This window comes from Aquarana catesbeiana, linkage group LG01, assembly GCF_042186555.1.
Source record: "Aquarana catesbeiana isolate 2022-GZ linkage group LG01, ASM4218655v1, whole genome shotgun sequence".
Lineage (NCBI taxonomy): Eukaryota > Metazoa > Chordata > Amphibia > Anura > Ranidae > Aquarana > Aquarana catesbeiana.
In genome coordinates this window covers 261461500-261483409 of record NC_133324.1, presented here as the reverse complement: position 1 = coordinate 261483409, position 21910 = coordinate 261461500, and the positions used below count along the sequence as shown (strand labels likewise).

General features: G+C 44.8%; 1 protein-coding gene across 20 annotated transcripts in view; it reads left to right on the top strand.

Annotated features, from left to right (window-relative positions):
* RIMBP2 (RIMS binding protein 2) overlaps positions 1-21910 on the top strand; it is an 883237-nt gene that overhangs the window by 285529 nt on the left and 575798 nt on the right. For all 20 annotated transcript variants that reach the window (XM_073628097.1, XM_073628121.1, XM_073628271.1 and 17 more), the window contains one exon: positions 852-986. In XM_073628097.1, coding sequence (XP_073484198.1) covers positions 852-986 — 135 coding nt within the window. The remainder of the gene's footprint in view (positions 1-851; positions 987-21910) is intronic.

Sequence of the window (21910 nt, the reverse complement as noted above, 5' to 3'; positions counted from 1 at the left end):
TTTTTACTTTCATGCATTCTATGCATGAAGGTAAAAAACCTTCTGTGTGCAGCAGCCCCCCCCCCCCACCAGCTCCCCTAATGCTTACCTGAGCCCGATTTTCCTCCAGGGCTGTGCACGAGAGCCCCGACTCTCCAGAGACTCTTCCTCCCCAGTGAGCCAATGGGGAGAGAGAGGGGTGGGGCCGAGATGTGGCTCTGTCTGTGAATGGCAAGCTGCTTGCTCTGGGGGCACTCGACAGGAGGGAGGGGCCAGGAGCGCCAGCAGGGGACCCAAGAAGTGGAGGATCAGGGCAGGTTTGTGCAAAACCACTGCACAGAGCAGGTAAGTATGGCATGTTTATTATTTTAATGTAAAAGTATACAAAACTTTAAATCACTTTAAGAACTGACAGTAGATTTTACTTTTCTGTAAGTGTAAATATAAATAAACTATAAAAGAAAAAACCCAAAAAGAAATAAGAAAAAACTAGAAGCAATAAGAAAAACAGAAGGCTGTAACTTTAAAAAAGAAAGTATCAAGGACAGCTCCCATATACTTCAATCTGCTTTGATATTGGCATCCTGTTATTCCTTTTTACATTGCCTAGGGTTGTCAGTCTTACACATCGAGCTTGCAAGAGAGAGCACAATAATGACATCATAATGACAAGCTGCTAAATCTACACTAACCAATTGCAAGTTGGAGTGGTCCTTGACCAAGCTGTATTTTTTTTTACTCTACTGCATGAAAGTAAAGTCACCAAACTGACTATGCTGTCAGGCAGACATGCCTACATATTGTTTGCACGGGTAATGCAATTTATTTGCATATATTTCTCTTTTTTCTTTCCTTTCTTTTTCTCAATGCAGGAGGGTCTAATGGGCCAAAAGCCAAGTGATATAGAGCATTTGCTTAAACAGTCCCAGAAGGAGCTGCTGTGGCTGCAGAGACAACTATCATTTATCTCCAACGGTGGTCCACCCTGCATCTTATCCACGAACAAGGTAAAGACCAGCACATGTGGCATCCATCACATAATAGAGGAAAAATATGTGTGCAAGCTCTCAGAGCTTTCTTGCAAGCATTATAATGCATGTGCGTACCAATAATAAACAGTTCTGCTGACTTTGACATTCATGTCACAATAATTTATATTGCTTTAGGTGTACAATTTATTGCATCCATATATCAGGATTGCTAACAATGGTCTCAGAGGGAATACGAAGTTTGATCTACAGCTAGAATAAATTGCACTGTGATTGCTTACAGTATATTCTAGGTTATTAACATCTCTGTGAGAGATCTACTCTTCCTTACTTATTTTCAGCTCTAGATCATATAAATTAATTACTGATAGTTGGAACGGAGGACATTCACCGATGTGATGATGTAATGGCATGGATGCATCACTTCTCCTTTTCTCTGTCTCCTATAGTAGACTCGATGTCTAATGTATTTATAGGTTTCTTCCTTTCTCATTGTTGATGTATTTCAATTTTCAATGAATGGATTTGCATTTTTATAGGAATGACATTACAGTCGGCACACTGTGTCCATACTCAGCTTCTGCGCTGGCAAGAAAAGGCTTCATATCCTTCTTGCATTTATAGCAGCTGTGACCACAAACAATGCACATAATTAATTAGCCTTGACCAGTCTTCCATAAAGTATCATTAAAAGGTTGTAGCCGCATGCTAAGGATACTTTACAGACTTTGGAGCTTCCTCCATGTTTTTAAGATCATTTCTGTAGTGTTCAGTTCAACCATAGTTATTATTATCATTGAGAAGAGAAAATGTTGACTCACCTCCTTCCATCCCCGTTTTGTTACCATCCAGACAATGAATTACAGATTCACAAATCTATTGTACTGTTATTAATAATGCCCACACCTCCTGAGATGCCATTAAAAGAAACAGAGAGCCCTTCTGACTGGGTTTTTAGAATATTACTTACCTTTCTGGAACACGCTGTTTTGGCCTACTGAGGTTCTTGAGCACAGTAAGGCTGGGATCCCCACATTCAATTTGCAATAGCATGAGATTGTAAACGGTGGATTGTGCAGGAGGATGCTTTGTGCAGGGTGCAGGAGGATGCTGCATGCAGGGTGCAGGAGGATGCTGCGTGCAGGGTGCAGGAGGATGCTGTGTGCAGGAGGATGCTACATGCAGGGTGCAGGAGGATGCTACGTGCAGGGTTCAGGAAGATGCTATGTGCATGGTTCAGGAGGATGCTACATGCAGGGTTCAGGAGGATGCCATGTACAGAAATCAGGGCTCAGAATGATGCCACGTACAGAGTACAGGGTTCAGGAGGATGCCACGTACAGAGTGCAGGGCTCAGGAGGATGCCACGTATAGAGTGCAGGGCTCAGGAGGATACTATATACAGAATACAGGGCTCAGGAGGATGCTATGTACAGGGTGCATGGCTCAGGAGGATGCTACGCACAGGGTACAGGGCTCAGGAGGATGTCACGTACAGAGTGCTGGGCTCAGGAGGATGCCACGTACAGAGTGTGGGGCTCAGGAGGATGTCACGTACAGAGTGCAGGGCTCAGGAGGATGCCACGTACAGAGTGCAGGGCTCAGGAGGATGCCACGTACAGAGTGCAGGGCTCAGGAGGATGCCACGTACAGAGTGCAGGGCTCAGGAGGATGCCACGTACACAGTGCAGGGCTCAGGAGGATGCCACGTACACAGTGCAGGGCTCAGGAGGATGCCACGTACAGAGTGCAGGGCTCAGGAGGATGCCACGTACACAGTGCAGGGCTCAGGAGGATGCCACGTACAGAGTGCGGGGCTCAGGAGGGTGCCACATACAGAGTGCAGGGCTTAGGAGTGTGTTGTACAAAGTGCAGGGCTCAGGAGAAAGCCACGTACAGAATGCAGAGCTCAGGAGGATGCCACATACAGAGTGCAGGGCTCAGGGGTGCACTGTACAGAGTGCAAGGCTCAGCAGTGTGTTGTACAATGTGCAAGGTTCAGGAATGCATTTCATACAGAGTGCAAAGTTCAGGAATGCGTTGTACACAGTGCAAGGTTCGGGAATGCGTTAATCTGCAAAGACACAAATTAATTAAACATAGCACACTTACTGTATCTTCCAAAATCTTGATTAGCAGTAGGGATGAGCCGAACACCTCCTGGTTTGGTTCGCAGTAGAACATGCGAACAGGCAAAAAATTTGTGCAAACACCATTAAAGTCTATGGGACGTGAACGTGAAAAATCAAAAGTGCTCATTTTAAAGGTTTATATGCAAGTTATTTCCATAAAAAGTGTTTGGAGACCCGGGTCCTTCCCCAGGGGACTGGTTTCAATGCAAAAAAAGTTTTAAAAATGGAAATTTTTTTGGGAGCAGTGATTTTAATAATGCTTAAATTGAAACAATAAAAATGAAATATTCCTTTTGTCAGGGCATGACTCAGCCCTTCCTTCTCAGAGCTGGCCGCTCAGCTGTCAGCTAATTGCCAGCTCCTATCTCTTCACAGTTACTCAGCTGTTGTCAGCTCGTCAGTCCTGCCTACTTAAGCTGTTCCGCCCAGTGGATCTCTGCCTTTGTCTTGGTCAATATTCACAAGAAACTATCTCATGCGTTCCTGTTTAAAGACTTGCTTTGCTGACGTCCCTTCTGGCTCCAGATCCTGCTTGCTGGTTGCTTGTTGATCCCTGACTTCTGGCTTGGCTGACTATCCGTTCTGGTTACTGAACTTTGGCTATGTATTGACTATGTTTGTTCTTTTTACTTTTATTATTAAACAAGTGTAATTTAACTGTACTTCTGTCTCGGTCTGATTTCATGGTTTCTGACACCTTTAAATATCGTGCCTGGGGGGGGGTGTCCTTAGTATGCCTGTAAAGCAGCGCATCTTTCCCATGTCTTTAACAGTGCCACAGCAAAATTACATTTCTAAAGGAAAAAATATAATAGAAAACTGCTCGCAGCTGTAATGTATTGTCTGATCCTGGCAATATAGATAAAAATACCCAAAAAAATGGCGTGGATGTCCCCCACAAAGTCCATACCAGGCCCTTCAGGTCTGGTATGGATATTAAGGGGAACCCCGCACCAACATTTTTAAAAAAATGCAGTGGGGGTCCCTTAGGCCCCCAGGCACTATATACTCTGAACAGCAGTATATATACTATAAGGCCTGCCCTATATACTCTGCAAAAAATTGGGCCTTAGGTGTTGGTGGTACCAGAACACTGTAAGCCCTCACAGTTACTGTTGTTGGGTGCAGGAACAGGCCCTCCTGTGAAATATTATATCAGCATCAGGTGCTTGATAGCTGCTGATCCAAGACTGATTCATTTTTATGAATGTGAGCCTGTCAACGAAGTCTGTGGACAGGCGCACTCTTTGATCCGTTACAAACCCTCCAGCAGCACTGAATGTGCGTTCAGAAAGCACTCTGGATGCAGGACAGGTCAGTAGCTCGATTGCATATTGAGCAAGTTCTGGCCAGTGGTCCATCCTCAAGACCCAGTAACCCAGTGGATGCTCTGTTGGAAAGGTCTCCAAGTCTGCTCTTGCCCCTAGATATTCCTGCACCATATAATGCAGACGCTGGCGATGGTTGCTTGAACCAATCAGACCTTGGCACTGAGGACTGAAAAATTGTTTAAAGGCATTGGTCAGAAGCCCACCTTCTCCACCGCTCTTCCTCTGAATGAGCAAAGCCTCAGCAACACGTTGTGCAGCACCAGGAAATGGTAACCTCCCAGGGTCTGGAAATGAGTTGCACAAACCTTTCTTCAAGGTACTCCTGAAGATGTTTAATCCTCTGCTCCCTCTGCGAAGGCAGGATGAGTTCTGCAACCTTACCCTTGTAATGTGGATCAAGAAGGGTTGTCAGCCAGTAATGATCCCTCTCCTTGATACCACGAATCCTAGGGTCCTTTCGCAGGCTTTGCAGGATCAGGGAGGCCATGCAGCGTAAGTTTGCAGAGGCATTCGATTCTGAGTCCTCTGGGACACTAAGGATCGCATGACCGTAACTACCTCCTCCCAGCCACGTACAACTTCTTGGGTTTCTGGGGACTGAAAACTATCCCTTGAAGACTGCTGCTGAGTGTTATCCTCTACATCCATGCTGACACAATCCTCCTCCTCCTCCTCCTCTTCTTCCTGTGTGTTTGGCGGGCTCGCAGGAATGCTATCTGGATAAAGAGGGCCTTGAGAGGAAAGGAAGTCCTCCTTTTCCTCCCGCTGTTCTGCCTCGAGTGCCCTGTCCATGATTCCACAAAGCGTGTGCTCCAGCAGGAAGACTAGAGGGATAGTGTCACTGATGCATGCATTGTCACTGCTCACCATCCTTGTGGCCTCCTCAAATGGTGACAGGACAGTGCATGCATCCTTGATCAGTAGCCACTGGTGTGGCGAAAAGAAGCAAAGCTCCCCTGACCCTGTCCTAGTGCCATACTCTCTCAGGTACTCATTGATGGCCCTCTGCTGTATGCGCAGTCTCTGCAGCATTGCCAACGTTGAATTCCACCTGGTGGGCATGTCACAAATGAGGCGGTTGGTTGGTAGGCTGCATTCCCTTTGAATGTCAGCCAGCCGAGTACTGGCATTGTATGGCCGGCGGAAATGACCACAGACTTTTCTGGCCTGCCTCAGGAGATCCTGTAAGCCTGGGTACTGGCTCAAGAACCGCTGCACAACCAGGACGTGTGCCAAACACGGAACATGGGTCAAGTGTCCCTGTCGGAGGGCGGAGAGAAGGTTGGTGCCATTGTCGCATACAACCATTCCTGGCTGAAGCTGGCGTGGCATCAACCACCTCTGAGCCTGCTCCTGCAGAGCTGACAGAATCTCTACCCCAGTGTGGCTCCTGTCCCCTAGGCAGACCAACTCAAGTACCGCATGGCATCTTTTAGCCTGACTGCTTGGGTAGCCCCTTGAACACTTATGAAGCACTGCTGGTTCAGAGGACAAATCTTCAGATGAGGCCATAGTGGAAGAAGAAGAGGAGGGAGTGGAGGAGAGAGCTGTGGGAGAATCACCACTAGGATTTTGGAGGCGTGGTGGCAGAACAAGCTCCAACAACACTGAACCCTGTCCTGCATCCTTCCCAGCTTCCAGCAGTTACCCAGTGCGCCGTGAAGGAAAAGTAACGTCCCTGCCCATGCCTGCTGGACCATGAGTCGGCGGTAATATGAACCTTACTGCTGACCGTCCTGTCCAATAAGGGCAAAACATTGCCTTCCACGTGCCGGTAGAGAACTGGAATGGCGTTCCATGAAAAGAAATGGCGTTTTGGAACCTGCTACTGAGGTACAGCACATTCCAAAAATTCATGAAAGGGGGCAGGGTCTACCAGCTGAAAAGGCAGTAGTTGCAGTGCTAGCAATTTGGCCAAGCTAGCATTTAGACGCTGAGCATGTGGATGGCTGGGACCGAATTTCTTTTTACGGTTCAGCAACTGGGGTAGGGAAATTTGCCTGCTAAAATCAATTGGTGGTGTACTGCTAGCAGATTGGCTGCAAGTACTTGGGACACCTATTGGTATACCATCATTTCTCTCAGTGCAGGTTTTTGAGAGGACTGGAGATATAGTAGGGCTGGAGATCCCAGATGAGGAGCAAGGAGAAGTCCGCCTTTTTCTTTGATGTGGGTCTTTCAGGTGCTGTTGCCAACGGACTGCATGGCAGGTCGTCATGTGTCTGGTTAAGCATGTGGTGCCCAAGCGGCTGCTGGCCACGCTTGATCCGCTTGAGACATAGGTTGCAAACAGCAATGGTGTGATCTGCTGCACGCATGTCGAAAAAGGCCCACGCCAGGGAACTTTTAAAAGTCAGCGGGGAGTCAGCTGCGCCCTGCACCTGCGGAGCTCTGCGGTGTAATACAATAGGGTGGCTGCCCTTAAGCTGCCCCTAGAGGACATCCTGCCTCATTGGAGTTGTACCTCCAGATCCTCCTCCTCTTTCTCTCTTCTCTCAGGCACCCAAGTACAGTCAGTGACCTCATCATCCCCTCCCTCCTCGTCACTGGAGCAAACTTGGCAGTATGCTGCAGCTGGGGGAACATGACTGCCAGTTTCTTGTCCTTCTTGGGCAACCCCTCTTTCTAGGCTCACATTACTCCCTTCCTCAACCTGGGAACCAACATTGGAGCCTTCAAATCGATGCGCATCCTTCAGCAGCATGTACCCGACACTGTGGTCGAATAATTCTGGGGACTCCTCCGTGCATGATGGTGGGGCTATGAAAGGAGTGACTGTGGACAAGGAGCTGGTGGAATAGGCCCCTTTGGCAGCTGCTTTGGAAGGCAAACTACTCTGAGCCTGGGTGACAGAGGATGAGGATGGCTTTGTTATCCACTCAACCAACTCTTCTACATGCTGTGGCTCAATAACACGGCCAGCAGCAGAAAAAAAGTACAAGCTTGCCCCATGGCCACCAGCAGAGGATGCACCATGTCCACGACCACCACTGTTGACTGTAGACACAGAGGCTGCTTGCCCTCTTTTAGTGGCCTGTGAGCGTTTGTCTCTCCATGGTGGCCTTCGGGACATGATGTATTTTTGGTTTTGCAACACCACACTACACTGTATTAGATACTGTGTACACCGCCTGAAGTGTATTAGAAACTGTACAACGGCTGCACTGTATTATATACTGTGTACACCACCAGAAGTGTAGTAGAAACTGTACACACTGTATTAGATACTGTGTACACTGCCTGCACTGTATTATAAACTGTACAATGGCTGAACTGTATTGTATACTGTGTACACCACCAGAAGTGTAGTAGAAACTGTACACACTGTATTAGATACTGTATACTGACCATCGCTATGGCTCTGAGGAAGAGGGTTCACCCTCGTAACGCGTAAGCTGCTTGCGATGCCATCTGGGTCCTCCAAATATCTGGTCCAAGCTGTAGGCATTTAAAGATACTGCTCGCTATTGCTGGTGTATTAATAAGCCCTATTTTAACCACTTAACAACTGGCGCATAGCCGAATGATGGCTACAGGGCGGTTGCATAACTCTGGGAGGGCGTGCAGTGACGTCCTCCCAGAATCCCGCTCTCGCGCGCCCCCTGGGACGCGCACCGGAACACATCCGGCGCATCATGGATCACGGTAAATGGCTGCTCATCGCGGCCGTTTACCAAGTGATCGCTCCGTCAAATGACGGAGCGTTCACAAGTAAACAAACTGGCGTGATATCCGGTTCCTCTTTTCCCCTCTCCGTCCAGTGTGAGCGGAGAGGGGAGAGATCGGTGGCAGCAGCGCTGTGGGTGGGATGTGTAGTGCCCACAGCGCTGATCAGTGACAAATCCATTCATCCATCCATTCTCAGCCATGCATACCCATCCATACTCTGCATACTCAGCCATGCATACCCATCCATACTCTGCATACCAATCCATACTCTGCATACTCATCCATACTCTGCATACCCATCCATCCATCCATACTCAGCATACCCATCCATACTCTGCATACTCATCCATCCATCCATCCTCGGCATACCCATCCATACTCGGCATACCCATCCATACTCGGCAAACCCATCCATACTTGGCATACTAATCCATACTCGGCATACCCATCCATACTCGGCATACTCATCCATCCATCCATGCTCACCCATCCATACTCAGCATATTCATCCATCTATCCATGCTCATCCATCCATACTCAGCATACTCATTCATCCATCCTCATCCATACTCAGCATACTCATTCATCCATCCATGCTAAGCCATCCATCCATCCATGCTCAGCCATCCCATCCACCCCCATCCATAATTAGCCATACCCATCCATACACAGCCATACCCAGCAATATTCAGCCGTACCCAGCCATACTCAGCCGTACCCAGCCGTACCCAGCCGTACTCAGCCGTACTCAGCCATACCCAGCTGTACTCAGTCATACCCAGCTATACTCAGCCGTACCATCTATACCCAGCCATACCCATCCATACTCAGCCGTACCCAGCCATCCCATCTATACCCAGCCATACTCAGCCGTACCCATCCCTACTCAGTCGTACCCGGGCATACTCGTTCATGCTCAGCCATCCCCATCCACGGCTCATCCATCCCCATTCATGCTCATCCATGCCACATCAGTTATCATCCATGCCACATCCATGCCACTACAGTGCCTCACAAAAGTGTAATAGGTAGTCAAATTAGATTTGAAACTTATGTCTCTAGAACACCTGATGGTGCTCCCTGCATGTTGGTCCTCTGTATGTGGCCAGGCTGTGGAAAAGTCTCACACATGTGGTATCACCGTACTCGCCGATTTGGGTTATTTTTACCAAAGATATGTAGCGGTATAAATTTTGGCCAAAATATATGAAGAAAAATTACTAATTTGCAAAATTTTATAACAGAAACGAAGAAAAATTTGTTTTTTTTACAGAATTTTCGGTCTTTTTTCTTTTATAGCGCAAAAAATAAAAACCCCAGTGGTGATTAAATACCACCAAAAGAAAGCTCTATTTATGTGAAAAAAAGGACAAAAATTTCATTTAGGTACAGTGTTGCATGACTGAGTAATCATCATTCAAAGTGTGAGAGCACCAAAAGCTGAAAATTGGTCTGGTTAGGAAGGGGGTTTAGGTGCCCAGTGGTCAAGTGGTTAAAAGCTCGTTTGTGAGTATATTTTTTGTTATTTTATGAATAAATTTTATCTTTGGTAATGCACAAGGTCGATGCTCCCCCCTGTTCTTGTATGTTTCAGTTATAAAGGATACCCAGTATTCTGAGGAGGGCAGCAAGACCTGCGACATTCCACTGACTTTGCTAAAGGGGTTAGCTGCGCCACTTATTTAGCTGACCGGGCACCCGAGCGCAGGAGATTGCTTTGTGTTATAAGAATGGCTTGCCTCTTGCCAGATAATAAGACCTCTAGGTAATAGGAGGTCAGAAGCGCTGTCCCAAGCCTGGGTAAGTTTAAGGTAATAAACCACTAATGGTTCTCCTCACTGTTCCCTCTCCACAAATGGAAAAATCATCTGCTGGTAAAAGCTCAATGGTACTGTCAAGTCACTTCACCTCCATAACATCCGATACCATCCAGAAGAAAACAGAGCCCCACATATCGTGATACCATTACATAAATTATTTATTTATAGCATATGTACTCACAAAGGATGTAATGAACTGGTAGTGTACAAACAAAAATTCTGCTTTTCTCACCTAGACTGTCAGAAAAGGGTACCCTTTCCAAGGAAAAAAAAAGTTAAAATAATGGCAGAGGAAAGGGGGAGGTGGAGGTGGATAAGCATAATGTTCACTTTTAAGTGAAGTTCCGTTTTAACAAGTTTTGTAGAAGTCGTTTTTTTTTTTTCTTTTTTCAAATTTCAGGAAGATGATTAAAAAATGGCTAAACCCCAGTTAGAATTAAAGTACAGTAAAACCTCGGATTGCGAGCATAATTCGCTCTGAAAGCATGCTTGTAATCCAAAGAACTTGTATATCAAAGCGAATTTCCCCATAAGAAATAATGGAAACCCAAATGATTCGTTCCACAACTATTTATTCATATGTCTTTCAGTTTATAGTCCATATAAAAAGATTATAACAATGTGATAGGTTGTTTAACCATAAAATGTCCATCCACAAATGGAAGCCTCCACAAGGGGATTAGAAGCAAAATCCAGCAGGAGCTAGAGAGTATAAAAGAGAAGAGAGGCACCTCTAAGTGTAGCAATATGGTTACATTTAATGAAGGTACAACATTTAGCAACTCACATGGTTGATGATTAAAAGAGGCACGTCTAAGTATGCAGGCATCCGGTGTAAAGCTGTTTGCAATCGTGACCTGGAAGACTACCCTGCAGTAGAGCGATCTGAAACCGAGGCTTGAACCGCTCATGGAGGGCAGCGTGGAAGGGACGACGTCAATGGCAGTGAGGAGGATGGTCTATGTGGACATCTTTACCCCGGATGCTTGCATACTTAGATGTGCCTGTTTTAATCATCAACCATATGAGTTTCTAAATGTTGTACCTTCATTAAGTGTCGGTTCACACTGCCGCGACTTGGGATCTGACTTGTCAGCCCTCAAGTCGCCCCAAGTCGTTTGACATTGGGAATTACATTTTAGTCAATGATAGCCGTGTTAATGTACACTACTGAAGTCGCTCCGACTTCAGAAAAGGTTCTTCAAGGCGACATGTACCTATAGAATTCAATGGAAGTCGCCTCCAAGTTGGATCCTCATCTATAGTTAAGCGACTTTACAGGAAAAATAAAAGAATTTACCCAGGAAGAGTGACTGCGATATGCCAGCGCCGAGCTGGCTCGCTCATCGGGAAACGTCTGGTATGGATGTTAAGGGGAACCCCCTATGCCGAAAAAACAGCGTGGGGGTCCCCCCAAAAATCCTTACCAGACCCTTATCCGGCACGCAGCCCGGCCGGTCAGGAAAGGGGGTGGGGACGAGCGAGCGACCCCCCCTCCTGAACAGTACCAGGCCACATGCCCTCAACATGGAGGGGTGGGTGCTTTGGGGAAGGGGAGTGCCCTGCAGCCCCCCCACCCCAAAGCACCTTGTCCCCATGTTGATGAGGACAAGGGCCTCTTCCCGACAACCCTGGCCGTTGGTTGTCAGGGTCTGTGAGCGCGGGGCTTATCGGAATCCGGGAGCCCCCTTTAATAAAGGGGCCCCCAGATCCCGGACCCCCACCCTATGTGAATGAGTATGGGGTACATCGTACCCCTACCCATTCACCTGGGGGAAAAAAGTGTCAATAAAAAAAACACACTACACAGGTTTTTAAAGTAATTTATTAGGCAGCTCCGGGGGTCTTCTTCTGACTTCGGGGGTCTCTTCCGACTTCTCCGCTCTCTCCAGCCTCTTCTCCTGGTGTCTGGTTCTTTTCCCGGTGCCTGGTTCTTCTCCCAGTGTCTGGTTCTTCTCCCGCTCTCCGGTTCTTCTGCTGGGCTCCTCCGCTATCTTCTGCTCTTTTGCCGCTCTCTTGCTATCGTTGGCCCGGTCTTCTCCATCGTCTTGTTCCCTCTTCTCCCGATGTTGACACGATGCTCTCTCCCGCTGTAATGCCGTGTGCACGGTGCGCAACGACTTATATAGGCATGGGGCAGGGTCACTGGGTGATGTCACCCGGTGACCCCGCCCCTTATGACATCACATTCCCATCATGCCCTGGGCGGTGGCGTCATAAGGGGTGGGGTCACCGGGTGACATCACCCGTTGAGCACGCCCCATGCCTATATAAGTTGTTGCGCACCACGCACACGACATTACAGCAGGAGAGAGCGTCGTGTCAACATCGGAAGAAGTGAAGAGGGAACAAGACGATGGAGAAGACCGGGCCAATGCTAGCAAGAGAGCGGCAAAAGAGCAGAAGATAGCAGAGGAGCCTGGCAGAAGAGGCCGGAGAGCGGGAGAAGAGGCCGGAGAGAGCGGAAAAGTCAGAAGGGACCCCCGAAGTTGGAAGAAGACCCCCGGAGCTGCTTAATAAATTACTTTAAAAACCCGTGTAGTGTGTTTTTTTATTGACACTTTTTTCCCCCAGGTGAATGGGTAGGGGTACGATATACCCCATACTCATTCACATAGGGTGGGGGGCCTGGGATCTGGGGGCCCCCTTATTAAAGGGGGCTCCCGGGTTCCGATAAGCTCCCACCCGCAGACCCCGACAACCAATGGCCAGGGTTGTCGGGAAGAGGCCCTTGTCCTCATCAACATGGGGACAAGGTGCTTTGGGATGGGGGGGTCGCAGGGCACCCCCCCTCCCCAAAGCACCCACCCCTCCATGTTGAGGGCTTGTGGCCTGGTACGGTTCAGGAGGGGGGGTGCTCGCTCGTCCCCACTCCCTTTCCGGGCTGCGTGCTCGGATAAGGGTCTGGTATGGATTTTGGGGGGAACCCAATGCTGTTTTTTTGGCGTAGGGGGTTCCCCTTAACATCTATACCAGACCTAAGGGCCTGGTATGCTCTTGGAGTGGAATTCTTTCTCGTGCTCACTGCAATAGCAAAATGTGTTTTTCCTATTGCAACGAGCGTGAGATGTACAGTACCCTGTCGCCGAGAACATTGCACTGGAAACACATTCTCGCGGGCGGGTACTGTGTGTCACAAGAGCTGATTAGCTCTGATTGGCCACAGACAAAGTCGCCTGTCCTGGGGGTGACTTGAAGTCGTGTTGTAAGTCACTCAAAATCACGTAGTTGCGTTGAAGTCGCTTCCAAGTCGCCTTGCTAAGTCACACTGTAAGTAGTGTTGCCCCAGTGTGAACCGACCCTAAATGTAACCATATTGCTACACTTAAGCCCCATACACACTATCAGATTTTCTGCTGATTTTTGTCTTCAGATTTACCAAAACCATGTAGTGCAAGGGCCTGCCTCATTGTATACAAATTGAAACTCCTAAGGTTTGCAAAAAATATATATAGTGTAGCGCTGTGTGTGTGTAAATGGTAAAGGGTATAAAAACAGTGGGTTAGGCTCGAGCCATCTCTTAATGGCCAGCAAATAGTCAGAAAATACTTCAAAATTAAATAAAAGTGACTCAATACAATCAAAAGTGCACTATATGTTATAAAATGGCATGTAAATTATAATAATTACAACAAACCAGTGATTAATGGTGAACAAGAACAAATTATATATAGATAAAAGTTCAGCCAAAAGAGTCCATAAATATTAGAAAATGTGTTCCTGATAAAAATCAAAAACCACCACCGAAAGGTCTCTGAGGGTCAACTGGTGAAAACAACGATGGAAAGCTTCTGGTAGATGAAAAGGTAGAGCACCAAAATGAAATGAGACGTCTAAATATAAGACAGGACCATCACCAGAGTATCTGAGGAGGCTTACCGGAAGCAGGGGACTTGAAAAGACATACGTCTTACAAGTCTAAGAAAGCTTAATGAGCCGCCAGGGCTGGCAAGATGGATCATCGGGTGTCCACAACTTCAAATGGGGGGGAAAGGAAAATCCTTGCACAGCCGGCAAGGATTTTCCTTTCCCCCCCATTTGAAGTTGTGGACACCCGATGATCCATCTTGCCAGCCCTGGCGGCTCATTAAGCTTTCTGAGACTTGTAAGACGTATGTCTTTTCAAGTCCCCTGCTTCCGGTAAGCCTCCTCAGATACTCTGGTGATGGTCCTGTCTTATATTTAGATGTCTCATTTCATTTTGGTGCTCTAACTTTTTTTATATACCAGAAGCTTTCCATCGTTGTTTTCACCAGTTGACCCTCAGAGACCTTTCGGTGGTGGTTTTTGATTTTTATCAGGAACACATTTTCTAATATTTATGGACTCTTTTGGCTGAACTTTTATCTATATATAATTTGTTCTTGTTCACCATTAATCACTGGTTTGTTGTAATTATTATAATTTACATGTCATTTTATAACATATAGTGCACTTTTGATTGTATTGAGTCACTTTTATTTAAATTTGAAGTATTTTCTGTCTATTTGCTGGCCATTAAGAGATGGCTCGAGCCTAACCCACTGTTTTTATACCCTTTACCATTTACACACACAGCGCTACACTATATATATTTTTTGTTAATTTACTTCTACCTGTGTCTTAGAGGTGTGTTAGCTGCTTATTGTGTAACCATCTTTATAACACCATCGGAGCAGCGCTGTACTTATTCCCTATCGATTCCAAAACTCCTAAGGTTTGACCTCATATTATATGGTTTTGGTAAATATGAAGGAAAAAATCAGCAGAAAATGATGTGTGTATGGGGCTTTAGAGGTGCCTCTCTTTTCTTTTATACTCAGTTGTGACATGACGCTACTTGTATATCAAGACATCACTTTTATATCAAGTTAAAATTAGTTTAAAAATTTTGCTCATCTTGCAAAACGCTCTCAAACCAAGTTATTCTCAAACCAAGGTTCTACTGTATAACTAAGGTAAAGCTTTTTCAAATTTGGATAGAATGGTGAGAGGTTAGAGCCATTGTCAGGTGTCCATTTGCTGTCAGTGTCTCCGTAGGGAGATTCATTCACAATTGTCCTAATCACTAATATCACCAGAATGAAAGTAAGCATACATCCAAAATTAGGAGTTGCCACCAGAACAGAAATAAAAGGAAAATCAAACCATCACCACTAACAGTGGTCTTCCCTCTTTAACTAATCACCATAAAAAACACACAAGTGAGAAAAGCAGGTTTTCAAATAAGTTTATATTGTAACATTGATGCTCCAGTTTTAAATGTAGATAGACAAAAAATAACTAAAAAGACATCAAAATGAGCGAGACGAATAAATAACAGAAATTACTGAATTAGGCTAGGTTCCCACCAATACGTTTTTCACTACATTACACTAAATTCACTACAATCCAATTAACATGGTTTCCTATAGATCTAGTTCACATATGTGCATTATGAGCCAGTGCCTTTTTTGGAAAGGGTCAGGGATTTTTTTCCCACAGAATATTGCATTTTGCGTGTAATAGACTTCAATGGACCCACACCAAAAACACAAGTGATGTTTTTTATGCATTTTTGATGTGTTTTGCATTTTTTGGGGGGGCTAATATCACAATTCTGTTCATAGAGTGTGGTTTTGATGCAACTTTACACTATCTGACACTCAAGTAGCATCAAAGTAGTGCAGGAACCTTTATATGTCCAAAGTCGCATGTTGAAAAATGCATCAGCCGCAACCTGCATAGATGTGAACCAATACTGTATATTTAGTATATAATCAATAATCCTAAGAATTAATCACCCTACCTAATGTTATACATAAAGCTAAAATTGCCTGAAGACAGAGATTAGTTTTTTTTGGAGATTTATGAATTTCAACCGTCAAAAGCACACTATCTTTGTTTAATAAATAGCTCTGTGTGTGTGGGTGCTGATTATTGTCTTTTCTATGGAGAAATTAGAAGGAACGCATTACTGCACATGAGCAGCAAACAACCATCGTCTGATTAATACAGGAGATTCCAGAAAATCCCAGCAAAGTATTAGGAGTTAGTACTCCATATTTCAAGTATTATATAACAAACAACACTGTACAAATACCTAGACAAAGACCTAGACCCAGTCCCAGTCCCTCAATTAGCTTTGTTGCCCTTCTCTGGACTCTCTCCAGTTCAAGCACATCATCCTTCCTGAGGACTGGTGCCCAGAACTGGACAGCATACTCTAGGTGCGGCTGGACCAGAGTCTTGTATAGTGGGTTAATTATCGTTTTATTTCTGAAGTTAATGCCCTTTTTAATGCATGCCAATATTCTGTTGGCTGCTTGCAGCAGCTTGGCATTGCATGCCATTGCTGAGCCTAGGACCCCCAGGTCCTTTTCCATCCTAGATTCCCCCAGAGGTTCTCCCCCTAGTGAGTAGATTGCATTCATATTTTTGCTACCCAAATGCATTATTTTACATTTTTCTACATTACACCTCATTTGCCATGTAGTTGCCCACCATATTAATTTGTTCAGATCTTCTTGCAGGGTTTCCACATCCTGTGAAGAAATTATTGCATTGCTTAGCTTAGTATCATACACAAATACAGAGATTGAGCTGTTTATCCCATCCTCGTGGTCGTTTATGAATAAATTAAATAAGACTGGTCCCAGGACAGAACCCTGGGGACCACTCTTTCCACACCGGACCATTCCGAGTACTCCCCATTTATCACCACCCTCTGGACTCACCAATGTAGCCAGTTTTCAAAACATGTACTCACCCTTTGGTCCATGCCAACAGACCATAGTTTGTACAGTAAACGTTTATGGGGAACTGTATCAAATGCCTTTGCAAAATCCAGATACACCACATCTACGGGCCTTTCTTTATCTAGATGGCAGCTCACCTCATCATAGAAGGTTACTAGGTTGGTTTGGCAAAAACTATTCTTCATGAATCCATGCTGATTACTGCTAATGTACCGTTTTCAATACTAAATTCTTGTATATAGTCCCTTATCATCCCCTCCAAAAGCTTGCATACTATTGATGTTAGGCTAACTGTTCTGTAATTTCCAGGGATGTATCTTGGCCCTTTTTTAAATATTGGTGCTACATTGGCTTCTCTCCAATCTGCTGGTACCATTCCAGTCAGTAGCCTGATCGTAAATATTATGGTGGTAAAAATTCTTATTCCGAAAGTTCAAAAGCAAACATCAATCATAATCTCCATGCAGAAATAATTATTGAATGCTGTAGTCTCCATACATCTCTTAAGTATTCACACTGTGTCACACAACACCTTGTGAATCCCTCCACTCTTGAGAGCCAAACTCGTCTGAAGATATGACCTCCAAATGATAGGTGGGTTATAATGTTCCTATATAGAGAACTTAGAACATAGCGTAATCTTGCTTTTATTTAAATATAAAATACAATGCCACTAATATAACTCACATGTTAGGGGGACAGGTGTTGCACTAAACATCTAAAGTATGAAGACAGGGCTGTGTTACCATAGGCTCATGTAGTGTACAAACTTTCAGCAGAGCGCAAACAGCTAGCGTACAGCGTGATATCCTTGGCTAGTCCCGCCATAAATGTTTCATCATCAAGACTTGTTCAGGAACATTGATGCAATTTGCCCACACCCACCATTTGCCCCACCACATAGTTACATATGTTCATAGTTGGTAAGGTTGAATAAAGACATCAGTTCATTCAGTTCAACCTGTGGTGTGTGTGTGTGTGTGAGTATAAGGCAGTGCCTGTCGGTTTAGGGCAGTGCCAGACATTTTTGGTCCCTATAGACCAGGAGTCTCCAAACTTTCTAAGCAAAGGGACAGTTTACTGTCCTTCAGGGGGGCAGATTTTGGGAAAAAATAATGCCCCATCAATTGTTTCAGTGTGAGTAATTGTGCCCCATTCTTGTTTTTATTGGGCTCCATTGTTGGTTTCATTGGGAGGAATTGTGCCCCATTATTGGTGTCAATGGGAGGAATTGTACCTCTTCATAGGTGTAAATTGGGGGCAATTATGCCCCATTGTTGGTATCAGTGGATGAAATAGTGCCCCAAGGCCAGATAAAGGCATGCAAAAGGAGAAACTGTGCCCCATCATTAATGTCATTAGGCTCCATTGTTGGTGTCATTGGGAGGAATTGTTCTGCATCGTTGGTATCAGTGAGAGGAATTGTATCCCATTGTTAGTGTTAGTGGGGGGAATTATGCCTCATTGTTGGTATCAGTGGGTGAAATAGTGCCCCAGGGGCCAGATAAAAGCATGCAAAGGGTCGTATCTGTCCCCTGGGCCGCAGTTTGGAGACCAATGCTATAGACGTTAATAGGAGGGCCTGAAAAACACCTAAAAATGTGAATAATGTGTTTTTCACAGCTCTTCTTCTCCAACTAACCAACTTTCCATTGGCTAAAATAAAAACGATCAAGCCTGAAAATGCCCAAAAAACACACGTACAAACATGCATAAAAAAAAATAAAAAAACACTTGAAGAAGCTCAAATGTGAACCTAGCCTAATGTGAGAGGACATCCCACCTTTGACAACTCTTAACAAAACAAATATTTCCCTAGAGAGGCTTTCCCATTTTAGATTTCCTTTCCTGTTCTGTCCTGATAGTAGTGGTCACTATGACAAAAAGTAAGAGTCTCTCTCTTAATTGTAGACAGCAATAAAACCTCATATTCTCTATATACTCTAATGCCCTGTACACACGGTCGGACATTGATCAGACATTCCGACAACAAAATCAATGGATTTTTTCCGACGGATGTTGGCTCAGACTTGTCTTGCATACACACGGTCACACAAAGTTGTCGGAAAATCCGATCGTTCTAAACGCGGTGACGTAAAACACGTACGTCGGGACTATAAACGGGGCAGTAGCCAATAGCTTTCGTCTCTTAATTTATTCTGAGCATGCGTGGCACTTTGTGCATCGGATTTGTGTACACACGATCGGAATTTCCGACAACGGATTTTGTTGTCGGAAAATTTTATAGCAAGCTCTCAAACTTTGTGTGTCGGAAACTCCGATGGAAAATGTGTGATGGAGCCCACAAACGGTTGGAATTTCCGACAACAAGGTCCTATCACACATTTTCCGTCAGAAAATCCCACCGTGTGTACGGGGCATAATACTTTCTCACTCTATTCAAAAGTAAAAACAAAAGAAAGCTTCCACATTAATCACTTTGCCCCTCAGTCTCAGACCTGTTGATCCCTATGGACCAGAGCAATTTTTACATTTCTGCTATGGACCTGTTTATTCAGCAATAAATTTGTTATTACATAAGATAACAAAGTAATACATACAATATATTGTTTTTTTTTTCCGTAATTATTGTCTTGAAACAATTATTTTTTCCACAATCCTTACACAATGAAACATAACAAAAATGAAACAAAATGCACTTTTTTTTATACCAATGTTAGTTTAAAAATTGTTTTACTGCAGATAAAAAAGTGCATATTTTATTCTGTAATTTGTCATTTTTAAAATGGCACTAAAAATATGAGTCTGGTACAAAGCATTACAAATGAAATAAAATGTTATTTTTGCAATTTCACGCTTTTTTAAAAGTAAAACGTAAATATAAGTTAAATGTGTAAAAATATTAGTGAACATAACACAAAAAACAAAAAGAGTTTAAATAATAATGGTTAATAAAATAGAAACAAAAACATGAGCAGGAAAAAAAGAATTGAATGGAATAAGGATAGAATATAGAATAGAATAAGAATAAGATAGAACAAGATAGATAGAATAAGGATTGAATAGAATAAGGAGCTAATTAGGGTTGATTAGAGTAAACTAAGGGTTAACAAGGGATTAAAAGGAGGAACATTTTATTTTGAAAAAAAACGACCTTATTTTTTTTTTACTAGTCAGTTTGCTTTATCTGACATCTGCAGATCGAAGTTTCCCTGCAGATGAATGAACAGTAACATTCTGATATTTTGTTTCTTCATATAGCATATGAGCAGCTTGTTGGTAAACATTGTTGGACTGCTTTTTTTGACAGCTGCAGCTTCTCAGATGACCTCCGTGTACACAGCAATGCTGCTTTGATTAATCACATCCAAATTGCTGTGTACTGGGAGGAGGAGCAGGACTAAAGGACTGGACATGTTACGCATGTCCTGTGTACAATGGTGACTTTTTTTTGGGGGGGCGAGTGTAGCATGCCTAAAGTTTGGAACTAGTTAAAGTATGTGTAAACTCACTCACTTAAATGAAATATAGAAAGTGGGTTCCCATTCTTTTTAAATCTGCAACTTTTATTAAAATAATACCTGGTGATCCTGCCAAAAAAGTCCTTGTTTGGGCACTTTCTTGGGGGACATCTGTATCCCAATTGTGCTCCTGAGTTGTCACCTTGTCACATATGATCCTGCTTAAAGCGGAGCTCCGCCAATTTTTTTTTTTTCTAAAGTCAGCAGCTACAAATACTGCAGCTGCTGACTTTTAAAACATGGACACTTACCTGTCCAGGGCGCCCGCGATGTCGGCACCCGAGGCCGAACCGTCTCTCGGCCCTCGGGTGCTGCCGCCTCCATCTTCGGTTAGGGAATCAGGAAGTGAAGGCTTGCGGCTTCACTTCCCGGTTCCCTACTGCGCATGCGCGAGTCGCACAGCGCAATACGGATGGTCCCTGCTGTCTCTGGGACCCGTGTGTTTCCCAGCAGACAGCGGGAGGGGGGGGAACAGTAAGTGGCATAAATAACCGCAGATTCTGCGCCTATCTATGCCGGAAGTGGGTACAAATACCTGTAATATACAGGTATCTGCACCCCTCCCCCCGAAAGGTGCCAACTGTGACACTGGAGGGGGGGGAGGAATCCGATGAGTGGAAGTTCCACTTTTGGGTGGAACTCCACTTTAAAGTTACACAACAGGTGTGCTGATAGACATTGCCTCAATATGGCAGGTCCAGGGCAATGGTGACCAGTTGGCACTGGAGTGAGTGCATCGAAGCGTGAAAAAAATTATATAAAAAACAAATGCATTTGTTTATGACACACAGTGCTTTAGCAAACTAAATATCATCCAGTTAGGGTTTATATCTACTATAACTAATGTATCATGGGCTCAAAAAGATTATAATAAGATAAAAATTAGTAAGAAAAAAAGAATTGCATGTTACTTCTGCTGAAAAACCTGGAATTTGTTAGCTGTTAGTGTGGCTAATTACAGCTGTAGGGTAGGGGAACGGTAGCGTCCATGTAGTTCCCTGGTTTTGCCACAAAGTGTCGCCATAACACTATGAGAGTAGGTCCAGGGATGACTCCATGTAGTGAATAGTCAGTGAAGCCGCTAGAGGCGCCCAAAGTAGAAGTGGAGTGTGATCCTGGGTAGTGCCAGCCCTGCATATGCAGTGCCAGCCCTGCATATGCAGTGAAAACTCTTAGGTAGTTGGGTTCATATATAAATAGTTCTAGTGGGAGTCCACCAGTGATCATCATTGGAAGCATCTGCAGGAACATGGCAAAGCAAGGATAAAATCAGTGTCTTGTGGGGGAAGTAGGGGAGGAAAGGTGCAGGGCTATTGGAACTATACACATCCCCTGACATGGGATTCTGGTCAAACCCCCTAAAGGGTATGGGCTCCTGACCTCAGGTCTCTTCTTACCTAGGTTTTCTGTATTGTTTGCAACTAAGAAATGTAATGTGACTCAATGCTGTATCCTGGCCTAGGCCGACAAGGCCCAGGCCTAGGGCAGCACTTTGCAGGGGGGCAGCATGGAAAGAGTCCCGACCGGCCTGCTCTGTTAGTGTAGCGCCAGTCTTATGGGGCGGACTGGGCTCAGAGGCAAATAAGTCTAGACCCCCCATAAAGCAGCCGCACTGCTTCCGGGGGGGCGCCACTTCTAATTTTGATTGTCCTATCATGCTGGACCACAAACCTTCCTCACTGTGCTATATGTTTTCTGCTGCACCATTGGCATAGTTATATCTTCTTAGTCCTCTCCATAAAATTATCAGAAATTTGTGCTTAAAGTAGAACTATAGGCAACACTTTTTGTT